The sequence below is a fragment of the Ursus maritimus genome, unplaced genomic scaffold, assembly GCF_017311325.1.
Source record: "Ursus maritimus isolate PB19 unplaced genomic scaffold, ASM1731132v1 scaffold_25, whole genome shotgun sequence".
In the NCBI taxonomy this organism is placed as follows: domain Eukaryota; kingdom Metazoa; phylum Chordata; class Mammalia; order Carnivora; family Ursidae; genus Ursus; species Ursus maritimus.
Window position 1 is genome coordinate 27064066 of NW_024425008.1, and position 21836 is coordinate 27085901.

Below are 21836 nucleotides of genomic sequence, written 5' to 3' on the forward strand. Positions count from 1 at the left end.
TTATTTTTAAAAAAGATTTTATTTATTTATTCGACAGAGATAGAGACAGCCAGCGAGAGAGGGAACACAAGCAGGGGGAGTGGGAGAGGAAGAAGCAGGCTCATAGCGGAGAAGCCTGATGTGGGGCTCGATCTCGTAACTCCGGGATCACGTCCTGAGCTGAAGGCAGACGCTTAACCTCTGTGCCACCCAGGCGCCCCTGGATTTTTTTTTAATGTTATTTACTTACTTATTTATTTAATTTCTCAGAATTTTTTTTTTAAAGATTTTATTTATTTATTGGAGAGAGAGAGGGAGTGAGAGAGAGTGCACATGAGCAGAGGCAGAGGGAGAGGGAGAAGCAGACTCCCTCCGCTGAGCAGGGAGCCTGACTCGATCCCAGGACTCCAGGGTCATGACCTGAGCTTAACCAACTAAGCCACCCAGGTGCCCCTGTTTTGTTTGTTTGTTTTATCAGAGAGAGAATTGCGGGGAGTGGCCGAGGGAGAGGGAGAATCTTAAACAGTCTCCTTGCCCAGCGCAGAGCCGGACCTGAGGCTTGATCTCACAACCCTGAGATCATGACCTGAGCCGAAATCAAGAGTTGGACACTTAACTGACTGAGCCACCCAGACACCCCAGCTCTGGTTTTTTCTAGGAAGAGTTCTCTCACCTTCCACTTCTCCTTTACCTTCCCAGGAGAAGGAAACTGTTACTTAAGTTCTAGAACTGTCCTGGTCTAGCATCATCGGGTCAGTGCCAGACACTACATGAAGTTCAATACGTGTCTGTTGATTAAAAGAAGCAGTAATAAAAAAAAGACAATCAAGTCTAGTTTCCTTTCGGGATAGTGGTCTCAGTTCCGATGAGAGTGACAATCTGGTTTGGTTTCTTTGGGTTCTGTCTCTTCCTCTGAACCCAGCTGAAAATGGAATGAAACTAAGATAAATTAGAGACCAACATGTAAAAGTAATTAATTAGTGGGAAGTTCCCTTTGGCAATAACTGTTGAACTAGACTAGTTTTAAAATCTTGGTTGGGAGGTATAAAATAATTTTTGGTTCAGGGGTGGGATCTGTTACACGTGTTGGGTTGTGATGGGTTGGTAGGAGCAACCAAGCTTCTCTTAGCTCTTTCTGACTCTGGGGAAGGAGCTGTTTTTTGCCCTCAGCCACAGGGAACATCTTTATAAAAATTTAAAGGACTGTATGCTTTTAGTTGGCACAGATTAGCTCCTTTTTGTCTCTAGAGGCTAGAACTGAAAGGACCTCAGTGCTGAGCTCTTTTCCTCTGTAGTGTTTTCGGGTGCCTTTGGGATTTCGCTTATGTGGTCTCTGTGCTCTATTGAACTTTCCTCCTTCCAGGGCTCTTCAGTTCCTTCCTCATCTCTTGCTTTTCCCTTTGCGGGGAACAACGCTGTTTTCCCTCAGAACAAAGCTTGTGTGGTTATTCTTTCTGGAATGATTCTCTAAGGGCTCAGAAGGAATTTCTTGATGGAGATTGTCATCATTCCCATTGCTTGCTTGGCTCAGAGGTTGACTGCTGGACCCTTTTCACTACCATAAACTGCTCTGAATTCTAAGTTGGACCAATGGAGATCACTGAGTACTGTTAATATTTCATTTTAGAAACTCTGCTGGGAGCCCTATACAAAGGGAAAAGCTTTGTGGGTGAGATAGGGAGGTGTATTGTTTGGTTTCTTAAAAACGGTGGGTAGATGGTCATTTTACTAAGCGTCAGCTGTAAAAGTAGTATCAATACCTTGTTGTTTTGATGAGAGGGAGAGGAAAGAAGCCACTCAGCGAGTTCTTTCATTTTTGGGTGGGATCAGTTTAGATCTTACCACACGGCTGATTTAGTCCCTGGATGAGCAACTTCTGGGCCACAAGCCGGTGCAAGCCCGGCTGCTGCTGCTGTGCCCCTTCATGCGTTTGCAATGGGCTGGTCTTCTAATAATAGTGGGTAATATTTAGTGAGCACTCACTGTGCACCAGGCAATGTGCTGGGCCCTTTACCTGCTTTACCGTCGTTAGCCTCTCAGGATCCTGAGGGGTTGTGGACTCTTACTGTGTCGGTTCCCTGACACGTCAGTAGTGAAATCATCTTTCCAGGGCCACGCAGTGGCAAAGCCAGGAGTGGAATTTGGGTGTTTCTGACTTGCCTGACATCCGAGAGATGGTCTAGCGAGCCCGGGGAGAGCAGAAGGTGGAAGCTGGGGAGGGAGGCTTTGCTGTTGTGTAAGGGCCGAGAAGCATTTCAGACAGAGGGAGCTGGGCGCGGTGGCCCTTTGGCTGGGCACCAAGGCAGGGAGCTTATTGCGCTCCAGGAATGGAGCAGAGTGGGCTCATGGATTGCAAACTGGCAGAACGAGTAGAGCGAGAGCCTGGTTCCCTTCTGGCTCCTTCCTTCCCTCATCAAAGGGAATCTTCATATCTTTTCTTTACCTTTTCCTCCCCTGGCTGGAAATCAGTCTCGCTACTGCCTCGGCTGCTCTCTCCTTCCCGGCTCAGGGAAAGGCCCATGGATTAGGATGAGTTGAGTAGTGTAACAGGGAGCAAAATAATATGGAAGGTAGAAGAAGGAAAGATGAAATACGGTGCCAGGTTAGCAGGCATTTTCTCCATTTATCTCTTTACTTGACTAGCAACACCACCCAGTCAGGGGAGGCAACGATGGCTCTGGCCTTATTGTACATGTGAAAAACAATACAGTCAGTGCACGTTAAATGATTATCCAAGGCCTGTCAGTAGGTAACCGGCCTAGGGCTTCGAACCCCTCCACCTGGAATTCTTTGCACTGGATTCGGAGGCATATGCCTAACACGTGAACATGTATGTTTAACCTTCCCCAGGACCCTCGCGTGCCGACAGGGCGTGTTGTATTTTCATCCCGAATGAGTTGTTTCTTGATACATGTTATCTACATCACCTGGTGGGTACTTCATGTGGATCCTGAGACATTTAACTGTGTACTGAAAGGCCCCCCCATGTCTGTTTTCCGGGTGCCCACTCTTACGGAGCCCGGAGCGCAGATGTTGCTCTGTGCGCTGCCAGATTCACGGCAGAGTCGATTTCTGGGGGGGAGGGCCCCAGGCCTCGTGTTCTTCCCCAGGACTGTGTGAGAAGGGCCTGGCTCTCACCTCATCTGACTATCTGACTCCTTGTCAGTAGAGCTTTAGGGAGCTTTAGGGAGCTTTTGTTCTCTTTCTCCTGCGGCTAACCGAGCCGTTTGGGACCAGTGAGTGACACCAGTCCCAAATGGGCTTCCTTGTAACTTCTTGCTCCTCTCAGTCGTCTGGGACAGTGACCCCATCACAGGGTTTATTGAATGCTGCTGTGTGTGAAGCCCTCTGGAGGATATAGGGTGGAGAAAAGTGATTAAGGTACCTGGCAACACGCATGACATTCATCCATTCATTTATTCATTCAATATCTAGATATTGAGCTTTTCCTATGTTCAGGTTGTGTCCCAAGTGCTAGGGATGAAAAGATTAGATAGGCAGAGTTCTGTCCTCGTGGATCTAGCAAAGGCAGTGTCATTGCAGTGGGCGTTGGGTAAATTATTAGCATCGTCGTTAACATTAAGACCATTAATGCAACAATGATGATGTTATTAATAGGATCAGGAGTCGTCTACTATCTTAATGAGGTTATGGGAAATGAGGGTTTATATGATCATACCCGTGGTCTGTTTACATTTCCCTAACTGCTCATTATCAAACCAGCAGACTCCTGAGAATCAGGAAGGTATGTTTTCTCTTGTGGCTGGAAGATACTAGATGGAAAGGCTCATCACTCCTTGCTGGAGTAGAACATCGTCTGTTTGGATGAGGAGCTTTGGCTCTGAGGTTCTGTATTCTGAGATGAGGGGCCCTGAGCATCTTTCTGGGGGTCCAGTCTGGGATCTCACTGGTACCAGGTCTCTTGCCTCTTGGCCTGACTTTTTAAAGAATTGCAGCATTCTTTTTTTAATTTTTTATTATGTTATGTTAGTCACCGTACAGTACATCCTTAGTTTTTGATGTAGTGTTCCATGATTCATTGTTTGCGTGTAACACCCAGTGCTCCATGCAGTACGTGCCCTCCTTAATACCCATCACTGGGCTAGCCCATCGCCCCACTCCCCTCCCCTCTGAAGCCCTCAGTTTGTTTCCCAGAGTCCATTGTCTCTCATGGTTCATTCCCCCTTCTGTTTACCCCCCTTCATTCTTCCCTTCCTTCTCCTACCGATCTTCCTGCTATTTCTTATGTTCCGTAAATGAGTGAAACCATATGATAACTGTCTTTCTCTGCTTGACTTATTTCACTTAGCATAATCTCCTCCAGTCCCGTCCATGTTGCTGCAAATGTTGGGTAATCGTTCTTTCTGATGGCTGAGTAATATTCCATTGTATATATGGACCACATCTTTGTAATCCATTCGTCTGTTGAAGGGCATCTCGGCTCCTTCCACAATGTAGCTATTGTGGACAGTGCTGCTATGAACATTGGGGTGCATATGGCCCTTCTCTTCACTACGTCTGTATCTTTGGGGTAAATACCCAGTAGTGCAATTGCAGCATTCTTTAACTATAAACAGAGAAATTACGGATGGATGAAGTTTGACCAATACATTTTTTAGTATAATCTCCATTTTTTTTCCCCCCAGAGAACAGTTTTTCTTCAGTCCTTAAGGACTTTGCTCCTTACATGGGCTTTAATGGAGGCTGTGTGGCAGCACCCGCAGGTCTAAATCAGGGTGGGGTTGTTTGATCCTACGATGCTTCATGAGGGCGGTTCCTGACTACCTTGCTGTGAGTTTATATTTCACATACAGCTTGGGAAGCACGTAGACATCGAAGATGCTTGTTTTCAAAAATGTCCCTGATGGCGGTGGCCTCTACTATGTTCCAAATAATGAACTTCTTTTTTTTTTTTTTTTAAGATTTTATTTATTTATTCGACAGAGATAGAGACAGCCAGCGAGAGAGGGAACACAAGCATGAGGAGTGGGAGAGGAAGAAGCAGGCTCATAGCAGAGGAGCCTGATGTGGGGCTCGATCCCATAACGCCAGGATCACGCCCTGAGCCGAAGGCAGACGCTTAACCGCTGTGCCACCCAGGCGCCCCCAAATAATGAACTTCTTATTGGCCTTGTCCATGGGCATGCAACAGGTGCAGTTGGTGTGGCAAATAGGCTGCATGTGGCCGTGGCCCTTTTTGGCATGACCATTATTCCTTCTTTTCTTGGTCGTCTTGGAAGTGAAGACCCAAGAGAGCCATTTTTTTAAAAGATTTTATTTATTCTGAGAAAGAGAGTGCATGAAAGCGGGGGGGAGGGGCAGAGGCAGAGGGGGAGAGAGAAACTCATCCAGACTCTGTGCTGAGCGCAGAGCCTGATGCAGGGGTCAGTGTCACGACCCTGAGATCATGACCTGAGCCAAAATGAGGAGTTGGACACTTAACTGACTGAGCCACCCAGGTGCCCCCCCTTTCTAATAACAGTGTTATCGAGATGTAATTCATATAGCATATATTTCACCCTTTAAGAGTGGATAATTCAGTGTTTTTAGTGTATTCTTAAAGTTGTGCAATCCTTAGTGCTGATTCCAGAACATCTTTATCAACCCAAATAGAAACCCTATACCCATTAGCAGTCACTCCCTAGCCCCTCCTTACCCCAGCCTTTGGCAACTCCTAATACACTTTCTGTCACTGTGAATCTACTTGTCATGGATATTTCATATAAATGGAATCCTAGAATATGTAGTATTTTTGTGTCTGGCTGCTTTCACTTAGCATGATGTTTTCAAGGTTCATCCATGTTGTAGCATGCATAGTACTTCATAACTTTTTATGGTTGAATAATACTCCCCCATGTTTTGTGTATCCATTCATCAGTTCATAGACACGTGGGTTGTTGCCACCTTTTGGCTATTATGGATCTTGCTGCCATGAACATTTGTGTTCACATTTTGTGTGGACATGTTTTCAGTTCTCTTGGATACATACCTGGGAGTGGAATTACTGAGATACACGGTAACTCCATGTTTAACTTTCTGAGAAACTGCCATACTGTTTTCCAGAGTGGCTGTGCCGTTTTACGTTCTCAGCAGTGCACGCGCATTGCAGTTTCTCCATATGCTCACTAACACTTGTCATTATCCTCCTTTTTATTTTAAATTTTTATTATTTATTTATTTTTAAAGATTTTGTTTTATTTATTTGAGAGAACAAGCAGCTGTGCGACCATGAGCCTAAGCACGAGCCGGGGGGGTGGGGAGTCGGAGTGGGGGAGAGGTAGACTCCCTGCTGAGCAGGGAGCCAGACCCCAGCTCAGTCCCAGGGATGACCTGAGCCGAAAGCAGATGCTTAACAGACTGAACTACCCAGACATGCCAAATCTCCGATTTATTTATTTTTTTGAAGTTTATTTAAGTAATCTCTACATCCAACGCAGGGCTTCAACCCACAGCCCCGAGATCAAGAGTTGCATGTTTCCCTGACTGAGTCAGCCAGGCGCCCGCAATAGCTCTGCGAAGATTTTTGTTGTTGTTACTGTTGGTTTGATCATCGCCATTCTAGTGGGTGTGAAGTGAGACCTCACTGTGGTTTTAATTCACATTTCCTTAATGGCTGTGGTGGTGACTGCTTTTTCATGTACTTATTGGCTGTTTGTAAATCTTTGGGAAAATGTATTCAAATTTTTGGCTTAATATTTAATAACTTTTTTTTTTTTTAGTTAAAAGAGTTCTTTACATATTGTGGGCTCCTCGTTCTTATCAGATAAATGACTGGCAAACATTCTCTCCCATTCTTTGGCCTTCCGTTTCACTGTCTTATGCCATCCTTTGCAGAATACAAGTTTTTAATTTTGATGAAGTCCATTTTGTCTATTTCTTTTGTTGTATTGGTTTTGGTATCATATCTAAGAAACCGTTGCCTAATCCAGGGTCACATAGATTTGCTCCTGTGTTGTATTTTTCTTTCTTTCTTTTTTTTTGTTTTTAAAGATTTTTTTTTTTTTTTTGATTTATTTGAGGGAGAGTGAGCGAGCATGAGGGGAGAGGGGGAAGATGGCAGAGAGAGAAGGAGAAGCAGACTCCCCCACTCTGTTGGGAGCTAGATATGGGCCTCAGTCCCAGGACTCTGAGATCATGATCTGAGCCGAAGGCAGATACTTAACTGATTGAGCCACCCAGGCGTCCCACTCCTATGTCATCTTCTAAGAGTTTTATAGTTGTAGTTCTTCTATGAGCACTAACTTGTACTGCCTAAAGCTTTGAAAATTCCTCTTAGCTGTTTGCTGGGGGTAAGGCTGGGTGGGAGCCTATCATCCTGGAGCTTCTTTTCCTTGCCACCTTGACCATTGAGTCAAGGACCTTGACCTTGGAAAGCAGTTGTTACAAGTTTTCTAACTATTATGCAGTTTACATTTCTTTCTTTTTTTTTTTTTTTGAAGGTAACGAATGAAGAGGACTTTATTAGGAAATTGGACTGTAAACCTGATCAACATTTGAAGGTGGTTTCCATTTTTGGAAATACTGGTGATGGAAAGTCTCATACTCTCAACCACACTTTCTTTTATGGCCGTGAAGTCTTTAAAACTTCCCCTGCCCAGGAGTCCTGCACCGTGGGGGTGTGGGCAGCCTATGACCCAGTCCACAAAGTAGCAGTGATAGACACAGAAGGGCTCTTGGGGGCGACGGTGAATCTCAGCCAGAGAACACGACTGCTGCTTAAGGTCCTGGCCATCTCAGACCTCGTCATCTATCGAACTCACGCAGATCGGCTGCATAATGACCTCTTCAAGTTCCTTGGGGACGCCTCCGAAGCTTATCTGAAGCACTTCACCAAGGAACTCAAGGCTACCACTGCCCGCTGTGGCCTGGATGTCCCCTTGTCCACCCTGGGCCCTGCTGTTATCATTTTCCATGAGACTGTCCACACTCAGCTGCTGGGCTCTGGTGAGTAGACAGGGGACCATGTCACAGATTGACCTTTCTGGGTACAAGGAAGCAACCATTGGGCTGCAGTAGTAACTTGGTGGAGGGGGATTGCCCAGCAGAATTTCTGCCTGGGCAAGACCTAAGGGAGTGTTTGAAGAAGGGTGGAGTGAGCAGGTCAGGATGAGGATTGAGGATTGAGGATTACCGATTGGTTTAGGCAATACAGAGATCCTTGGTGATCCGGATAAGACCTGTTTCCCAGAGGTGGTGGCCGTGAAAGCCTGATCAGGATAGGTTCAAGAGAGAATAGGAGGAGAAGAATTAAGGTTGTGTGTGTATTCTACTCTTCATAGAGTTCTGTTATAAAGGGGAGTAGACAAATGAAATGATAGCTAGAAGCTGGTGTGGGATTTCAAGGGGTTTTCCCTTCTTTAAATTGAAGCTGCGACGTATTGCAGATATTTGTGTCCTGGTGGAAATGCTGCACTAAGAAGGGAACAATGCAGATGGAAGAGAGCAGAATAGTTGGAATGAGGCCCACGTGGGTGGGTTGGCCTTAGAAGCATGGACAGTCCCTCCGTAAGCACAGGAGAGAAGGCAGAGTATATGGACACGGTTGCAGGTAATTGGTAGATGTAGTATGTGTGTGGGAGTTGTCTTCTTGTTTCTGTTTCCTTAGAGAAGTAGGAGGCAAAATCATGATCTGAGAGAGGATGAGGGAGCAGTGCAGCAACAGTAATTGGACACAGGTGGGGACAGTAGTGTTAGCCCCCAACACAGTTATACCATTTACCTGTTCATTCAGTCCACATAGTTTGTTTGTTTGTTTCTTTTTTTTTTAGAGATGGTGGGGGGAGCACAGAGGGAGAGAGAGAATCTGAAGCAGGCACCACACCCAGTGCAGAGCCCTACATGGGCCTCGATCTCAAAACCCTGAGATCATGACCTGAGCTGAAATCAAGAGTCGGATACTTAACTGACTGAGCCACCCAGGTGCCCAGTCAACCAGGTTTCTTAAGTGTGCAATGCCCTGTGCTGAGCACTGGGGCACAGAGCTGAGAAAAGCAATTCTTACCCTCACATAGCTCACAGTGCAGTTGGGGAGACCACACGTGTTCTATTCTGTAGTAGCTCTGGGTCCTGGAGCTGTACGGGGGCAGAAGAGGGATCCACACCTGCTAAGGGGGTCTGGGAAAGAGGAGGCGGGACTTGAACCCAGACACGTAGCTTGATAGGGCAGGAGAGGAGGGATGTGCTGGAAAGCGCAAACGCCGGGTGGCTTGAAGGGGCAGGTTGTGTCCAGGAACCTGCAGGTAGTTCTGCCGGAGCCTCCTGAGTTCCCTGCTAGTCCCTCAGCGCGCTCCACACAGCGGCCAGGGGCCTTTTCCACAAGCTTTATTTGTAATTTAGATCTTGCCGTATTTCTGCTTATAAGCTGTCAGGGTCTTTCACTACAAGCCCCTGACGAAGTCCTTACTCTGAGTCCTGTCTGTGTCTCTGAACTCCTTCTCTGGTTATCCCCCTCACCCCCTCCCACTGCCCGCCACCTGCCCCCACCGCGCACGGTGACACACACCAGCTATGGGTATACTCCCTCCGGTAGCCACACCAGCCTTTCCTGCGTTGCCACGTTTGCATATGCTGCTCTGTCAGCCCGGAACGTGTTCCCTCAGCAAGCCATACTTCAGAGTCAGCTCAGCTCCCACCGCCTTAGAGCCTTGGCTGACTGTCCCTTGTAGAGTGGACCTTCTGCACCCGAGTTTACACTCTTACCGCATTGCTCTGTTCGTCTGCCTCAAGACCCTTGTCACCATCTGAAACCCTCCATTGTGTTCGCTTACTTGCTTTTGTTTCTCTCCCATTACAATGGAAACTCCAGGAAGGCAGGAACCTTGCCTGTCTTATTCCCTGCTGTGTCTAAAGAGTCTGGATGAATGCTTGACACCCAGGTTTGTTGGCTGAATCAGTGAAGAGGTTCTCACTGTGTCTGAAGCACAGACTGCATGGGAGGGAGTGGTGGAGATACTTGGTGGTCAGATCATGGGCTGCCTTGACGCAGTTCTCACATATGCCGGGAGACCCTGAAGGATTTTAAACAGGGAGTTACATGACCGGATCTATGTTTTCCAAAGGTCGCGCGGCAGCCTGTTGCAGGATGAACTGTAGAGGCGTTCCTGGAGGCAGGGAGACGAGCCAGGACATGACCATGGTGCCTGATGAGAAGCAACGGGGGCCGAGCCCGGGCAGTGGCACAGGAGGAGAGTGGACAGACCGGGGCCATGTTAAGGAGTTAGAATCAGAAGGACCAGGGTCGAGGGGAAGGATGAGAAATCTAAATGTTCCAGCAGAGGCTCCTTTGCAGGGGACTCAGAAGTCAGGAGAGGAGGTTGGAAATGCTGACTTGAGGATGCCTCCCATGATCCACAGTTTTTTTCCACTTTGGATTTTTACAGCTTTGGTAAGGGGAAGGTTTAATTTCTAGCTCAGGATTTTGAAATAACGAGCGCTTCACAAATAACTCTTTTCGCTTTGTACCATGTACCGTGTTAGGTGGTTTTTTTAAAAAAATAAATGCTAACTTACTGTATCCTTGTTATTTGGCCCACTCAATAGCAGCCCCATTTTACAGATGAAGAATCTGAACTCAGACAGCTTGAGTTATGTAACCAAGCATTTTCCAGCTAGTAAGTTGCAAAACTGGGCTTCACAATAAAGTTTCCTAACTCTTAAATTCAGGACTCTTTCTGGAATACTGTTGCTGCTGCTTGAAACCTGGAGATGGAATCAAGACAGCCAGAGTTTATGCAGGGTAGAAGGAGAGGTGCCAGAATTGTGGGCAAATTGATAATTCAGGGAGCCCGATGCGGGGCTGTCTCATACTTTCTGATTTTATTTTGTTTTATTTTATTATAATTTCTTTTTTAGAGGGAGAGAGTGAGCAAGTGGTAGGGAGGGGCAGAAGGAGAGGAAGAGAGAGAATCTTAAGCAGGCGCCACGCCCATCAGCGGGGCTCCATGCGGGGCTTGATCTCATGACCCTGAGATCATGACCTGAGCTGAAATCAGGAGTCGGATGTTCAACCGACTGAACCATCTGGGTGTCCCACTTTCTGATTTTAGTTGATCATGTTCTTTTTCTGGACAGAGGATTCTAGGTGGGAGTTAGTAGACCAATGAATTCTCTGTTTTAAAATGAGGAGAACCAAGCTCCTGCAATCATTTGGGAGCAGTGATTGTCTGTCCAGGGACAAGCTGTGAGATGAAGTTGGGAGGGAGTGAGGGTGGCCAAGCCGGTACCTGGGTGGCTTTGGAGAGGAGTCACTCCTCGATGGTTGACCCTGGGATACTGCCTGCTCCTTCCTTCAAAAGCCGCTGCCACAGGGAACGCTCAGGAGGAGATGGGTTTAGGGATGAACTACAGAATTTTGGCTACTTCTTTTTGATGACCTTACTTTTAAATTTGAGTAAGGCCATATCTCCAGTATTAATTGGAGTTATTTTGTGGTGGTTGTTAAAATATTGAAGGAAATTGAAAAGTCCTTCCAGCATTTATCTCCAGAATAGTTACGGAATTCATCTGTCCGCCGCCCCACAGATGTCTGGATGGATAGTGGTGAAACTGCTCTCAGATACGTCGGCCGTTTGTCCATAGCTTCACCGGCATAAGACCAGCACGTTCAAAGTAGCTGTTTTTTTTTTTTTTTTTTTTTTTTAAAGATTTTATTTATTTCTGTGACAGAGAGACAGCCAGAGAGAGAGGGAACACAGCAGGGGGAGTGGGAGAGGAAGAAGCAGGCTCACAGCGGAGGAGCCTGATGTGGGACTCGATCCCGGAACGCCGGGATCACGCCCTGAGCCGAAGGCAGACGCTTTAACGACTGCGCTACCCAGGCGCCCCCAAAGTAGCTGTTTTAAATGTTCATTAGCAGGTGACTGGTTAAATATGTCCGTGGGATGGAGGACTGTGTAGCTATTAAAAAAAATAAGGAACTTCTCCGAGTGTGTCATGAAAAGAACAGGTCCTTACAGTATGTAATTAAGTGACAAGCAAGTTGCATATATGTGTTGGTACATGTGTAGGAAAAAGAAGTCTGAACAGGTCAATAAACACTGAACTGTGTAGTCACCTCTGGGAAGCAGTAGAAGGGGGCAGAAGAATTCTAGTTCTTTTATCCTTCGACATGTTTGGATTTTTTTACAATAAGCGGATTAAAAAAGACTTTCCCTTGAAGTGTAACATACATGCAGAAGAGTGTACATCATATCGCAAGTATATTAATGTGATGAATTTCACAGTCTGGCTGTATCCGTGAAGTCAGCAGCAGAAAATGACATTCCAGTACCCGCTTCGCGGGGGAGCCCTGCGCGCGTTCCCTTCTAGGCAAGGGCAACCTGAATTCTAACAGCAGAGATCAGTTCTGCTTGTTTATGTACGTTATAGAGTCAGACTACAGAGTACTTTTATAATGCAACACAGATTTTTTTTTTTAAAGAAAGGTCATTTCACGTACCTGTTTCCTTGTCCAGATCACCCATCAGAGGTGCCAGAAAAGCTCATCCAGGACCGGTTCCGGAAGCTGGGCCGCTTCCCTGAAGCCTTCAGTTCCATTCACTACAAGGGAACGAGGACTTACAACCCTCCCACCGACTTTTCTGGGCTGCGGCGGGCTTTGGAGCAGCAGCTAGAGAACAACACCACCCGCTCTCCCCGGCACCCAGGGGTCATCTTCAAAGCCCTGAAGGTCAGCTGGCTCCTGCCCCGAGTGCTCCTCATTGGGGTTCCAGTGGGTGGCGAGAACACTCAGCTCCCCTTCTGTTGGTGCTGGGGATTGGAAAAGGGGGCTGGAAAGCGAGGCTGTAGGGAAAGGAAGCACAAGAGTGTAGTTTGCACCTGCTGAGTGAGAGCTCATGCTGCTAAGAGCATGAGCACAGAGGATTCTCAGGTTATAGTTAGAAAGTGACAGGTCCCATGTCGGAGAAAAACCAGGCTTTCAGACAATATGAAAAAGCATTCATTTCTGTGTGGTGTGACCCAGCCCTGGTGAGTTGTATTGTCTCAGTTATCTGAACAGATCTCACCTTCTTTTTTTTTTTTTTAATTTATAGTAATATATTCAAGAGGGCAACTGTTTGTTATCACTATAAATGGAAAACCAGTATCCCAGGTAGAAATTTCCCAAAACAAAAAACAAACAAAGGCACACGATAACAGTAATTGCTGTTTATTATATACCAACGTTCAGAGGACTCTATATGAATTAGTTCCCTTAATCCTCACACTACCAGCATGCCTGGCTGGCTCAGTCCGTAGAACGGGTGACTCTTCATCTCAGAGTTGTAGGTTCAAGCCCCATGTTGGGTGTAGAGATTACTTAAAAATAAAGTCTTAGGGTGCCTGGGTGGCTCAGTTGGTTAAGCGACTGCCTTCGGCTCGGGTCATGATCCTGGAGTCCCGGGATCGAGTCCTGCATGGGGCTCCCTGCTCAGTGGGGAGTCTGCTTCTCCCTCTGACCCTCCCCCCTCTCATGCTCTCTCTCATTCTCCCTCTCAAATAAATAAATAAATAAAAATCTTAAAAAAAAAAATCTTAAAAATCCTTACACCAGCTCCATGTGTTAAGTACTGTTACCCATCCGCATTTTGCAGATGAGGAAACTGAGGCACAGGGAGGTGAAGTAATCAGTTACACACAGTTACTAAATAGCAGCTCTGACTGGTAAACCCTGGCTGGTTTACTCTAGAGCCCCATATAACTGGGAAGACTCTCCTGTCTCAACAAATATAATAACATACTATTTTCTCTCTAGGGACTGTTTTTCATGGAAGGTTCTGAAACTGGGGCTTGTTTTTTCTTTATTTAAAAGGGGGATTAGCAAGTGTTCAGGAGATGATAAAGATAATACTGTTACCTAAGTGAGATTTTCTCTTTAACAGAATCTGAAATTTTGAAAATGAATTTAAACGGGAGTAATTTCTTCCGTGGAACTTGATGCTACTCATTGTACCATCTACAGCCTTGTCCCATGCCCCCTAAAATTCATCTCGTATACAGCAGTGATGTGAGGACTGCCTTTTGGGAAACATCTCTAAGCATTGTATCTTTGTTCTTTAAAATCAGGCGAATTGTTTTTTGTGTATCTCGGCAGTACTTTCAATGCATTGTTTTGGTAGTACAGTAAAGTCCTGTTATAAAGCACCCTGCGGATTTTGTTCCCTCCGTCCTGATGGGTGCTTGCTTCTTTGTAGCAGAGACCCTGCCAGCCGGGTGGGCTGCAAGCCCTCCAACCACAACAGATGCTCTATAACCTGTCTGGGGCCCTCCAGGGTTAGACTGTTGCGTGTCTTTATCAGACAGCATCTTAGGCCTCACAGGTATCTGGGTAGGAGGGATCACTGTGCTAGGTAGTGTCTCTTCGCTCCCATAGCAGTATGGCTGCTCTCCCATTCCTGCATCATTGTAGCCATCAACAGGCAAGAAATCACTAGAACAGTGGCAGTGGCGGGGGTGGGCATAGAATGGGATAATAGAAAAGTATGATTTAAAAAGTATTGTACTGATTATTGAAAATTGCCATTTTAGAATTGACTAGGTAGTCTCAGTGAAATCTTCATGTCTTATCACAATGCATTGGTCAAAGCATTCCCTGGGCCCAGTAAAAGCTGGGAAAAGGGTTCCCAAAGGAATGTAAAAGTTGTTGATACTATTATGGGAATAAGAATTCTAAGTTTAGGACAGTTTGTTCGGTGATCCATTTATATTGTGTTTGTCTGAATTCAGACCCTCTGGCTTACGTTAGGAATACATGTTAAGTGTAGAAAACATTGGATACTACAGCAGAGTTACAGCAGTGAAAACAAGGACCAGCTACAATCCTTCCACCTAGGGGTAGCCATTGTTAACATTTCGATATGTGCCCTTATAGTGTGTGTTCTGTGTTTAAAAAAAAACCAACATATACCTTATCATCACATTGTAGATGTAAACTTGTAATCCTTTCCCCATGAAATATCATAAACATTTTACTGTATTATTTTTTTTAGCGAGAGAGAGCGGGGGAGGGGCAGAGGGAGAGGGAGAGGGACTCTTAAGCAGGCTCCACACCCAGTGCAGCCCAATGCGCAGGGCTCGGGGCTCGATCTCACGACCCTGAGATCATGATCTGAGCTGAAATCAAGAGTCGGACGCTTTGCTGACTGAGCCACCCAGAGGCCCCAACATTTTACTCTATTATTATATGGTTTTCATAAATACTTTTGATAGCTGCACAGTATTTTGTTGTCTAAACATACCAAAATAACAATTGTCAGACAAGAGATTATAAGTAAAATTTCTCTGTTAAAAATAATAACTAAATATTATAAAAGCTCTTTCTATATTTGGAATTATATTTTTAGGTTATATTGTCTTGAAAGAGATTGTGTCAAAAGTGTGTGCGTGTGTGTGTGTGTACACACACACAGAGTGAATGTGTATTGCATTTTTGTCATTTCACAAATTTGGACGTGAAATCCTGTTTAAGTACTTTTGGTTATTTGGTGTCTTTTTTTCTGTTTTGCCAATTTTTAGTATTTTAGGGATTTTACTTCAACACAGTCTCTGATCTTTACTATGTACGTATTTTTTTAGCATTCTTTATAATGAATTCATCAAAGGGACCCCCGTGAATACTGCTTCCTTTCTGCAGTTCGCTTTGTGCACAGCTCTGTGTTACCATGCCTGCAGGCTTGGGACGGGGGGCAGGAAGAGAGCAGGGTCTTTGGGGCAGTGCTGGGCATACGGGGTCTGGAGAGAGGCTGGGAAATGTTGGCAAGATTGGAGCTAGGGATATGAGGGTGCCCTGAGGACTTAGGGGATAGAGACTGGGGCGGGGAGGGATGGGAAGGAAGGGATAGGAGAAAGGGGTTTGGCATCAGACGAGGGAGGTTCTGGTGTACACGGGAACAGGCTTTGGGCATATACTGATTTGCTCAATCCACTGCGTTTTTAAAAGGTTCGTGGTGGGGTACAATGTAGACAGTGGATCTGGGTAAATTGCATATGAGAGTTCCTTGTACCATTCTTGCAACTCTTCTACAAGTTTGAAATTATATCAAAATGAAAAGTTCCGCTTTAAATTAAACAAAGTTTGGGGCTTTTGCCTCGTGGCTGCTTTGGGCCGGATGTTTGTGTCCTCCCAAAATTCATATGTTGAAGTCCTAATGCCCAGTGTGATGATATCGGTGGGCCTTTGGGAGGAGATTGGGTCATGAAGTTGGAGCCCTCACGAATGAGATTAATGCTCTTGGAAAGAAGCCCCAGAGAGCTCCCTAACCCCGTCCCTGCGAGGACACAGTGCAGGGGCACCGTCTGTAAACTAGGGAGCAGGTCCTCACCAGAACCTGACCTTGCTGACATCCAGACCTTGGGCTTCCAGCCTCCAGATTTGGAGAAAGACATTTCTGTCGTTCAGAAGCTGTGCAGTCTGTGATAACTTTGTTTTAGCAGTCTCAGTGGACTTAAAGACAATGGTTCAAGCTTGGGTTCTGGAGGCAGACAGACTTGTGTTGGAATCCCAGCCACTTACCAGCGGTTTGGTCTTGGCAACTTACTTTATTTGTTGGTTGGTTCATTCATTCCACAAATAAAAGAGTTCATCTGTGTGCCAGGTAGAGTTGCGGTGCTGGAAGTACAGTGGAGAGCAAGATAGACAATAGCCTTTGTCCTCCTAGTACTTCTTCAAACCTTTTTCCTCATGTGTAAAATAGGAATAATAGAAGAATGTTCCTAATGAATTGAGCTGAGGGTCAAATAGACCAGCACACTTGAAGAAACAAAGCGTGCGGTGTATAGGGAACGTTCAGTAAGTGTTAATAGTGTAAGAATATTAAGGAAAAAACTGTGAAAAATGTTTGTATTTGAATAATTCATGAAATACATACTTCTAATTAGATTTGAGATAAAGTATGCTTAGACGCACCGGCTCAAGTCCTTGAAAGGGCTCATGGGGAGTCACAGTGGAAGATTACACTCAGGTGTTTGCAAACATCCTCCAGAGAGGCTGAGGCCACGCCGTGGTCTACACAGGGCTGTGCATCTGGTCAGTATACGTTTTAGCGACAAGGCCGATGGCTGGATTCTAGAGTTCCTTAGGTTTTCTCTAAGCTCGCCCAGCTTCATGTCTGAATTAGACTGTCAGGGACACTGAGTGCTGTAAGCAGTAATTAGTGCTCAGGGATTTTACCCTCAGGGGACTTGGATGTCCTACTCCGGGCCAGCTTGTTAGGCAATTTTGAGAAAAATAGTTACACTATGCTTATGAGGTGATATGAGTCATGAAGTTTTCTGTAAATACGATGAGCCTGGTCAGCTGGAGTTGTAATGATGCGTGGTAACTGGTGTCCACAGAGTTTCACCTGGACCTATATTTAGTTCTATTCTCTGGGGCGGAGACTGGGATGTGGGACCTGCTGCTTCTGTCCATGGGAAGGAGTTAACTGTTTCAAAATGCACGTGGTTTTCTGCTCTCCCCAGGAAATTGTGGGGTGCTTACAACTTCCTGAGATCCTTGAAAAATTCGTTTTTATCTTTTTTGGTTGTTGTTTTGCTTTTAATCTCTTCTTTTAAATTAGAAGTTTGTTAATTTTCCAATTATTCTAATAGAAAGCTACTTGTAGGTCTGCATTAGGCAAATCGACCCACTAGAGTTTTTATAGCTGTTAAGACCCACTAGCTGAAGTTTTCGTGGTTCGTAGCAATGTGTAAGAGAAGGCTGTCTTTTCTTCATTGATTTTTTTTTTTATTTGGCTTTACGTTGTATGTTTTTTCTACAAGGAGCCTTGAATTCTTTTTGGAATGGAAGAGTGGGGATGGGCATAAGCATAAATTATCAGTGCCGTACTAATTATGTTTGGCTTCCCGCTTCTCCCAGTTTTTTCTCTCTCTCTCTCTGGTTTTCTTAGCCTTGTCCAGTTCCTCATTAACTCACTGAGTAAAAACACTTAGTGAAGTCCAGGGATGTGTTCTAATATGATAAGTGTCATTTTTTTCCTATATGATTTTCTCTTTATTTTAGATAAAAGATATGGGAATATCGTCAGGAAAAAGTATATAATCTTTTGGGAGAAGGGAGAGACAAGTCACTTAAGCGGCGATCAAAACTGTGACGCACAAATGAAATCGCAGCTCTCTAGTGATCAGAGAAATGCAAATGCAAACCACCACGGTGTGAGGGCAGACGCTGATAAATCCGGCAATGAAGTGTCCAAAAGGATGCGAAGCAGCGGAAACCCTTACAGACTGCCGGTTGAAGTTCACGTCAGTACAACCACTTTGAGATGCCATTCAGAAATATCTAGTGTAGGTGAAGATATGCATAATACATATTCTAGCCGTACCATTTCTAGGAATTTGCCTTAGAGAAACTTCCACCGGAACACAGGGAGACCTTTATGAGGATGTGAATAGCAGCTTTCTTTGTAATGGCAAAATAATGCAAACTAAGTATGTAAAGAATGGATAAATAATTGGTGTTAAGTGATTCTTTGCTACTTATTTTATTTTAATTTTTTAAAAAAGATTTTATTTATTTGACAGAGAGAGTGAGCGCACAAGCAGGGGGAGCAGCAGAGGGAGAGGGAGAAGCAGGCTCCCCACTGAGCAGGGAGCCCAATGCGAGGCTGGATCCCAGGACCCTGGGATCATGACCTGAGTCGAAGGCAGATGCTTAACCCACTGAGCCCCCCCAGTGCCCTGCTACTTATTTTAAAGCGAGAATTGGGGTTATCGCGTATGTATGTGCGGTTACATACTTTGCTTTTCTCATGGAACATTGAAGCTTAGCGTGTTTTCCCACGCCATTAAATATTTTAAGAAAATACGTCTTTAAAGTAGCTGTATGCTTTTCAAGTTTATATGGATGGATTATTTTTTACATTTAGTTAATTATGCCCTTGTGTTAGTCGTGGTTTTCATTTTTTCCTGCTTTTTATCTTCCATGTAGTTAAAGGAATGGTCCACCTCCTGCCTATTTCCTTAGGATCATTTACCACTCCTAGTACTATTCCGGACTGATGTTTATGCAGTGCTTACTGTATGCCATGTACTGTGCTCTGCCCTGCACATGTAATTCACTAAATCCTCGTGCCAGCTCTGTGAGATAAAGACATGGAGGCACAGAGAAATTAATTAATTTGCCCCACAGGACTCACTTAGTAAGTGGTGGAGAATTTGAACCAGCTAGTCTGGCTACCAGGTCTGTGCTTTTAACCCAGTGCTGTATATTTCTTCTCAATAGTTACTTCATTTCTAAGGTCCGAGGGTGCAGGTATCTTTAAAGGTTCCTGATACATATTGCCAGTTGCCTCTTGAAAGGATATTCTGATAAATTGTATTTGGTTGGTTATTTTAATGTTTATTTTTATTTATTTTTAAAGATTTTATTTATTTATTTGACAGAGACAGCCAGCGAGAGAGGGAACACAAGCAGGGGGAGTGGGAGAGGAAGAAGCAGGCTCCCAGCGGAGGAGCCTGATGTGGGGCTCGATCCCATAACGCCGGGATCACGCCCTGAGCCGAAGGCAGACGCTTAACCGCTGTGCCACCCAGGCGCCCCGGTTATTTTAATGTTTAAAAAGTCATTTTTTAAATTACAAAAGCAATATGTGTTCCTGATAAACAATTCAAATAGTACAAAAATGTGTGAAGTTCAAGTTAAGGTCCCTCCCCACCCCCATCATAACCATCGTTAATACTTGTATATGCTTCTAGAAATTTTTAGTGCTACATAAGTGCATACATAAGTGTATGTATGTGATGTATATATTTTCTCCCTAAATGGGATCTAGGATTCCTACTATTCTACAATTTGCTTTTTTTCACTTAATTATGCATCTTGGTTATCTTTCTATAGTAGTACATAAAACATACTGCATTCTTGGGGGCACCTGGGTGGCTCAGTCAGTTGGGGATCTGCCTTCGGCTCAGGTCATGATCTCTCAGGGTCCTGGGATCAAGCCCCGCATCAGGCTCCCCGCTCAGTGGGGGTCTGCTTCTCCCTCTCCCTCTCCGTCTGTTCTCTCTCTCTCTCTCTCTCTCCCTCCCTCAAATAAATAAATAAAATCTTAAAAAAAACCCACATTCTTAATGCCGTTAGTATACATTAAAAGAAATTATTAGCTGTCTTATTTATGATGTTTTTCATCTGATTGATGTGGCGCTGTTGGATTCAGAGGGAGCCCGAGTGCTGCATGTTCGTTATTGAATAGGAAATGTGATGATGAGAAGGAGGGAGGGTTTGCAGAATGTGAGAGAGAGAAGTCTGCAGTCCTCTTCTCTAGTGGCCTGCTCAGTTGTTTCCTGATGTATCATGCTGACCTGATCGTTCTTCCTGCCAGTCAGCCATGGTGTGGTCCAGGCTCCAATCCCTCTTTTCTGGCAGGATTATTTCCCACTTCTTGACCACTCACTGCTTTGCTCAGGTTTCATGGGAGCAATAGCTCAGACACCTACCAGTAGAGTGTACCCTCACGGAGCAGCTAAATCTGTTTAAAGAGCTGCTCAGGTTTCTGTTGAATAAGGGAATTGAATATTGAATTAACTGTTGTCTGTTATGGTTCTGAATACATGAGGGAACCATTTTATAGTTGAATTTGTATAGGTTTTATATAATACCTTTTTTAGCCTCTGATCTCTAAATGTAGAAACTCTGACTTTCCAGTTCTGTCACATCAGGACGTATCTATTTATAAAGTTATTATATTTTGTGGGGAGAGGTGGCATCAGTGCTTACATAAGAGTCTCCATTTTGAATCAGAAAATTCCCTGCTAACCCTTGATGACTGGGACTAAAACCTTACAGGTTCAATAGAAAGGGCCATACTGTTGCCAAGGCAACTAAAGTTCAAGATCATCTGGTTTCCAGGCAACCTTTTCTAGAGTTGCCTCAAATGCCTTCCCTAGCTTTCTCAGGAGAGGTCTCCCTGCCTTCCTCTAACAGCTTGGGGACCTCGGGAGGAGGAGAGCCCAAGAAAACCTGGAATGATGTGAGGTTTGGACTTTTTTTTTTTCTTAAATATTTTATTCTTAAGTTATCTCTATGCTTAACATTGGGCTTGAACCCATACCCCGAGATCAAGAGTCCATGCTCTACCGACTGAGCCAGCCAGGCGCCCCCGAGGTTTGGAATTTTTGAAAGACAAAGTTTATGGATTAGGTGGCAGTGTCTACACTGGAAAGGAACAATCAGGCTGTAGAGGAAGGAGGATAGTTTCTCTTTATCCTTGTGTCTAAAACACACTAACATCAGAATTTTTTGGTAAACAGTTACACTGTTCTATTCCCATACTCTTGATTGATGTCAGTCCTCCTGAAGCTTGTTAGGGTCTGATTCATTACCAGCTGCCAGCTCTTCATTGACTTGTGAGGGAAGTGAGATGTTTATTGTGTTACCCAGCAGTGGAGAGGCTGGGTGACCAGTGTCTGAGTGATGAGACTGGTTAGCCTGGGAGTTCTTCTCTTTCTGATGTCATAAGAGGTTATGGCTGCCCTGGCCAGCGTAAGCCAGCAGTTAATTTGTCTAGGGCGGGCAACAGTGGGGGGGTCTCTGGGCACACGCGCCATGGGAATCAGCCTGCAGATTGTTCTATGCCAAGCTTTGCGATCCTTGCTGCCATTTTTCTGGAGAACTTTCAGAGAAGTGAGCCAGGCCACTTGGAACGGCAAGAACCTCGTGCTGTCACGGCTACTGGGCTGCAGTGGTATATTTGCTGGGGAGTGCCATCAGCCCTGAATTCAACCCAGCTGGTGAACTCATGCCAAATTTGATGTTTCCTAAGGGCGACTAGTACTTAGGTTATCCTTTCAGTTACCTGTTTAAAAAAGCCCTGGGGCTAAAAATATATATATATTTTTTTGGTTTCCCCTATACGTCTTTAGTAGCTTCTGCGTTCCTCATT

The 21836-nt window shown here is 45.0% G+C and overlaps 1 protein-coding gene across 1 annotated transcript in view; it reads left to right on the top strand.

The window, feature by feature from the left end:
- The window catches only part of ZFYVE1 (zinc finger FYVE-type containing 1), a 56001-nt gene that overhangs the window by 20722 nt on the left and 13443 nt on the right, over nt 1–21836 (top strand). The window contains exons 3-4 of the mRNA XM_040641689.1: nt 7419–7923; nt 12432–12646. Of these exons, the coding sequence (XP_040497623.1) occupies nt 7419–7923; nt 12432–12646 (720 nt within the window). The remainder of the gene's footprint in view (nt 1–7418; nt 7924–12431; nt 12647–21836) is intronic.